General features: G+C 36.3%; 1 protein-coding gene and 1 long non-coding RNA gene across 6 annotated transcripts; both read right to left on the minus strand.

Annotated features, from left to right (window-relative positions):
* Window positions 1–549: 549 nt before the first annotated feature.
* LOC120118620 lies at window positions 550–1,465 on the minus strand. The gene is made up of 3 exons (XR_005515770.1): window positions 1,384–1,465; window positions 1,142–1,297; window positions 550–759 (listed from the first exon to the last, which is right to left on the minus strand). It is a non-coding gene; the product is annotated as an uncharacterized LOC120118620 (long non-coding RNA).
* Window positions 1,466–2,465: 1,000 nt separating this feature from the next.
* On the minus strand, window positions 2,466–3,792 carry LOC120118770 (gibberellin-regulated protein 14-like). 5 transcript variants are annotated; one of them, XM_039138758.1, is made up of 5 exons: window positions 3,698–3,792; window positions 3,590–3,622; window positions 3,364–3,462; window positions 2,934–3,318; window positions 2,466–2,810 (listed from the first exon to the last, which is right to left on the minus strand). In XM_039138758.1, exons 1-5 carry the CDS (start codon window positions 3,755–3,757, stop codon window positions 2,626–2,628), a joined length of 762 nt encoding a protein of 253 aa, XP_038994689.1. In that variant the 5' UTR covers window positions 3,758–3,792; the 3' UTR covers window positions 2,466–2,625. The 5 variants fall into 5 exon arrangements, with proteins under 5 accessions (XP_038994689.1, XP_038994690.1, XP_038994687.1 ...); XM_039138759.1 differs by having other exon boundaries at window positions 2,934–3,104; window positions 3,249–3,462; XM_039138756.1 differs by having other exon boundaries at window positions 2,934–3,462; window positions 3,590–3,607.
* Window positions 3,793–6,000: the final 2,208 nt, after the last annotated feature.

Below are 6,000 nucleotides of genomic sequence, written 5' to 3' on the forward strand. Positions count from 1 at the left end.
ATGAGTCTGCAGGTGCAACTTGCAATATCGTAAGCGGTCGGTTGATGTGCAGCCATTGGCAAGGACGAGATCAATGGAAGATATGAAGTTGAAACACCCAATAGATGTATCTGGACACGGTTATGAGGATATGCCCCTCCAAATACATGGAAAACTTTAAAAAAAAATTGAATATACCTGTGTTAGACGCATACCTGTACATGATACTAACAGCCAAGTCCGAATGAGAGATGTGAAACTGTGGACTATGCATATTAAAAAAAGTCTCATTTCTTTTTGGGAATTTAATAAACTCGGGATAAAGCATTTTCATTTGATTTTATTTAAATTTTCCTCTGTGATTGTGAAGTTACAATTTGCAATGGCCAAGGGATAGCCTATTCGTAAACACACCTTAGTACCTTGCCTTGAAGAAGATCCCAAGCTTAGGTGTCATATCAAAATATTTTGTGTCATACAGCCTAGAGCAAGATAAGTAATTAAGGTGAAGTATATAAAAGAGTTCACCAACCTTTGTCACTCATTCCAGGATCAGCCGTGAAGATATACGTTCAGCAATTCGATCACCAACCTTTACATTGTTGAGATAAATGGATGAAAAGAGACGATCTGCATGACCATTTGAATCACAACCAAGTAGATGCAGAAATACAACAAGATTATCTTGTTCAAGTAACCTTTTCAACTTTGGGTCTTCATTGGACTCATTCAGAAGGTTCTGAAATTGATCAAAAGACCATTAGTCTAAAAAGGATGCATCTGCATTTTCATCAATTGGTGTAAAACTTCAAACGAGAGAGAAAACCACAAAAGATAAATACAAACACTAGTGAACATTGCAATCTAAGGATTTCAAGAAAACCATGTACATAAAGAGTAGTGATACAATTTAGTTTAAACCTTGCATGGTCTCAACATATATAGTGTCTTCATATCAATGTAATCTAATAGGAATAGAAACAAATTAAGTATGACCGAAAGCAAAGAAGCAAATGCGAAATCACTAGCAGAGGTATTTGATCAAAAGCTCAAAAAAAGAATAGTTTGATCTGAGCCCCCTTGTTAAAGTATCCTTCTTTGCTTTTAGAACGGTTTCATAATTTATAAGAGAGATTTGCCATTCCCAGAATTTTAAGCAGACCAGTATCGAAGACTTCAAACTCGTGAGGAGATGTAGCCCAAGTGCTATGCGGCAAAGCACCACAAAATATTGGAACAATATCAGGGCTACCAAAAGAAATTGTATGCCGACTCCGATTAAAAACCGAATCAAACTCGACAGGATTAGCTTTCCATCCTGCAATCAAAATGAAAAAGCTTGAGAAAGGAAAAATTTGTTTGTCAATTCCGCCAAGGCGATGCAACAGCGCATAAAACATTAACCTTTTGTAACAGCACTAGGGTCCTCATAAAAGCCGGCAATTATAGCCACATGTCCAGGCCTTGATTACGAGGTCGAGCATGAGATACTCCCCAATCCCCATCTGCTGCAATGATTTAGTTTCACCAAAGCTTAACAATTACACCCAACTCTTCATATTTTCATATCAAAACTTAAAAAGGGTGCTCTAAAAATCCCGTCGAAATCCAACCATCTGCTGCAATGATTTAGTTTCACCAAAGCTTAACAATTACACCCAACTCTTCATATTTCATATCAAAACTTAGCCTTTTTAGTTCAAAGCTAAATAACTAACATACCCCGAATGTTATTTACTTCTATTTAGCTAAATTGCCAGATTTACATCATGCTCAACAAGCCATTTCTCACTAACAATCACCCAACACCCAAAAACACTTTTTTGAATCAACTAATTCGAATCTTAGAAGCGTATAAGGAGAAGAAGAGAAAGGGTTTACCGACAAGAACAAGGCGTTTGGCAGGAGGAGAGAAGCGAGTGGAGACGAGGTCCATGCAGTGAACAATGGGTGTCTTGAAGTAGATGTCGAAGATGCTTAACATGCGAACGGCATGGAGTATGACACCAAGTAGGAACCAGCCATGTTTCCCTTGGTTTCACCCATTTTCGTCTTCTGGGTATGTTTGATTTGCCTTGCTTCGAGTATCCTTTGCCCAATAACCCACCTACATCCATTTTTTTCATCAACTTTGGTTTATCTGTTGTAAACCAAAAATTACTTGGTCTCAGTTCAGAAAAAAACTTAAATACATTTTAGAAGTCAGTTATTGGAATTTTTGTTCTTTCTTTCTTTTGATCATATGTTTCCTCCCCTTACCCCATAATGAGAAAAAGGGGCAGTCATTTTTCCACTATTGCACTATTTTTTTTATTTAAGCTGTTTTTTTAGTGGGGTATAATTTAATTTCCGATTTTATTGAATCAATTATTTAAGTCAACCAATGATGAAGTTAATTTTGTTAAATTAAAGTTTTGGATTAAAATTTAAAGCCTCTGTTGTCGATTATTCATTCAACACCAACTAAAATTATCAAAGGACACAAATTGCAGTTACAAAAACTATTTTTGACAAGTTCATAAGCTGTAGGATAAGAAACGGATACACTACAAGAAAACCATTCATTTTCACCACTCTCACAACTTATTACAAAGTTACTATTACATATAAGAAAGCATCCTCCAGAAGCGTCGTCGTCGTGGATTTTCAAGGACACTTGTGCTTGTTGCGGTGGGTTCTCATGTCGGTGTAGCATTTGCCACACATTTCTCTGTTGCCATATGTCCCTGGTGGAACACATTTGCATCTGTCGCAGCATGTGACACAAGCTCTCAAGCAGAGGTTAGGCCTCGAATGTAATTTACACCTTTGTCCGCATAACGGGATGCAATCTGCCGATCAAAATTTTCCAACAGGTTATTGTCAGAAAGGTAAGGATAAGGTTCCCTTAGTTATGGACAAGCTCATGTTAGATTTATTTGAACCCTGGTAAGCGGGGGGGAAATAGTTCTTACCCTTTCTTGTCCTTACAGGCGGCAATGGTGGACTTGGTGGCTTGTAAGGAGGTGTAGGAGTTGTCGGTGGCTTGTAAGGTGGTGTAGGGGGCTTAACTGGAGGCACTGGGATAGGCGACTTATATGGTGGAGTTGGTGCTTTGGTTGGGGGTGCTGGCGCTGGAATTGGAGTCTTTGTTGGGGGTGCTGGTGCAGGAGTCGGAGGCTTATATGGGACAGTAGGAGGCTTGACTGGTGGTGAAGGAGTTGGAGCCTTGACTGGTGGTGCTGGAAACGGTGGTTTTGGGGACTTGACTGGTGGTGCTGGAGACGGTGGCTTATACGTTGGTGTAGGGGCCTTGACTGGTGGTGCTGGAGACGGTGGCTTATATGGTGGTGTAGGGGCCTTGACTGGTGGTACTGGAGACGGTGGCTTATATGGCGATGGAGCCTTGACTGGTGGTACTGGGGTTGGAAGCTTATATGGGGGAGTAGGGGCCTTGGTTGGTGGTGATACAGTGGGAGGCTTGACCGGAACAGCAGCCTTAATCTGAAGCGTGATATGCAACAATTTTAGAAAACAAAGAGAACAGGTACCAACTTCATTTAAGGTTCATTTCATATAAACTAGACAAAACACACAGAAAAAGCAGTAGAATAATGTTTTATAAAATCACCTCATTGTTCTCCCCCACCTCCTTGGAAGCAACCTAAAGAAATGAAAAACATGAGCACCAACTAAAATGTAAAAAGCGTATTTAGTGGTAGTGAAGAGATGGACATACAGTCGTTAAAACTAGCAGAGAAGCTGCCAGTAGAAACAGCAGCAGAGCTTTGGAAGCCATTGGTTAGAAAAATGCTCGAATGCAGTGGTTGAACATTCAGTGCTGTGGTTTAAATAGAGCTTGCAGATGTAAAATATTTGATTTTAATTGATTGGTTTCATAAATGGTGCTTTCCAGCTTTTCACCAGATCACCGATGCCTTAGGTAAAGGCCTTGCTGCATTATTATATGATATTGGTATTGTGTTTATGCTACTTTTAATCAAATAATTATCTGTTTGTATAATACTAAGAGTTTGACAGAGGAAGGTTGAACCTCACTTTTCCCCAAGAGTGTCTGATAAAGTGTGTGCCATACCCGATATTTTTATACTTTGGGTCAGATCTAAAATTGCTAATATGATACATATAAAGTACATATGAAATAACATGCAGATTAAGAAGATTCATTCAATCCCTAAAAAAAGAAAGAGCAACTTTTCCTAGCAGATTCTTCTATCATCCGAATCCAACTGTTTTGGAATTTGACGATGCAATGCGTCTATTTGTGGGGTTTTTACATAACTGACACCGTTTGATTTGAATTTTACTTTTCTGACACCGTTTGATCAATATTTCCAGAACTAATACCCTTTCTGCTGAGTTGGCAAAGGCGCGTCCCCGGGGGCGCGCTTTACCCGTGTTTTTCGCTGAGTTGGATGCCACGTGTGAAAGGCGCGTCCCCGGGGACGCGCCTTTGCCAACTCAGCAGACACGTATTTTGTTTTATAATAAATAGTTTATTTTTATTATTATTATAAATTAATAATATATTATGTAAAATGTTTCGATTATAATGTAAGAATTATCAAGTTTCGAGTATTTTTGATTTTGATTATCGATCTATTAATTTTATAAGTTAATTATTTAAATGTTATCAATCTAGTCAATATTTAACGAAAATATTGATGCATAAGTTAATAAATTAGTATGATTACATATTTAATCTTCAAGACTTACATATTTTATAAAATTAGTCTTATTGAAAATTTAATTTAATAAATTTAAAAGTTATAACGAAAAAATTATAACTAATAATATTAAATATTATATTAAATAATTATATTAAATATATTTATGTATTTAAAAGTTAAAAAAATTTATTTAGGTGTACATACATTGACAAATTATATAAATGCAATAACATTAAATTATTAGAAATAAAAACATTCATTTAAAAACTTTAATTACATAAGAGTTAACGGTTATATGATGATAACAGAGCTGGACATTTTTTCTATTGTGCCCGATGTTTCTACAATGCCCACATCGTTTTTGTTCTGTTGACTTCTCCCGAATATCCATATCACAATGTATTCTAGTAGATTTTGGACGACCTGAGTCCCTCAATAGCAATGGATCTGGTACAATTGTAAGCCAAGTTTGAATCTCATTTGGGTCTCTTTCGTTTCCTATGGGCGGAAACTCAAATTCATATACCTGAGTCCCTCAATAGCATTGAAATGTGACATTGAATAAATTGCCAATTCACCCCCCTCTTGGTTGATTCCGTCGATCGATGAACTCAACATAAGTTGATTTTAATGTATACGTTTTAATATATATGTTAATGATAAAATCATATGTATGGATAAATTTAATTTCAATTTAAGTATTGTGAACTATAATTGGAATATAACTTTTAATTTCGAATACAATTGGAATATTAAGTTAAAATTTAATGTTAAATTTCGAATACTATAATTTATATTTTAAATTTAAATTTGAATAATATTATTTTTATTTTTATTTTAAATTTCGAATAATATAATTTGTATTTTAAAAACATTTATCAAACATTTAATGTTAAATGTGAATAAAAAATAACATTAAAAAATATGTATGTAACAACCATGAAACATTTAAATAACATAACCAAATTACATAAAATTCTGAAATTTAATTATTTAAATAACATTAAATATAACTGGATCACCGATGTCGTCGTCTCGAATGAGTTCCACATGGCGGTGGTTGCCTATTTCGTGGAGGATTTCTTCGTGGAACTTGTTCTTCAGTCTCCTCATCTTCACTATCATCATCAGCAGCATTTTCTTCATTTGGTGTAGATGACGCTGAAGGGCCTGTATAAAATAACGACCCTGGAGGAGTGCTAGTAACAATCCCACCGCTCCCCGGGAACTGTGGAAACTGTGGAAACATTGGCATCGATGTATGTGATCCAGATGAAGATTGAGGTGTCTGCGGAGAAGCACCACCAGCCAAATAAGATGCATATGAAGCATATGCTGGATCATTAAGCAT

The sequence above is a fragment of the Hibiscus syriacus genome, unplaced genomic scaffold (assembly GCF_006381635.1).
Source record: "Hibiscus syriacus cultivar Baekdansim isolate YM2019G1 unplaced genomic scaffold, ASM638163v2 tig00110328_pilon, whole genome shotgun sequence".
NCBI classification, from domain to species: Eukaryota; Viridiplantae; Streptophyta; class Magnoliopsida; order Malvales; family Malvaceae; genus Hibiscus; species Hibiscus syriacus.

Bases quoted from the DNA above. Each gene is read 5' to 3' on its own strand.
- LOC120118770 (XM_039138754.1), bottom strand. From the start codon at position 3,757: ATGGCTTCCAAAGCTCTGCTGCTGTTTCTACTGGCAGCTTCTCTGCTA. The intron at 3,463-3,589 runs GTGATTTTATAA...ATCACGCTTCAG, and splicing joins AGGTGGGGGAGAACAATGAG to ATTAAGGCTGCTGTTCCGGT. The intron at 2,811-2,933 runs GTAAGAACTATT...TTTGATCGGCAG, and splicing joins GCCTGTAAGGACAAGAAAGG to ATTGCATCCCGTTATGCGGA.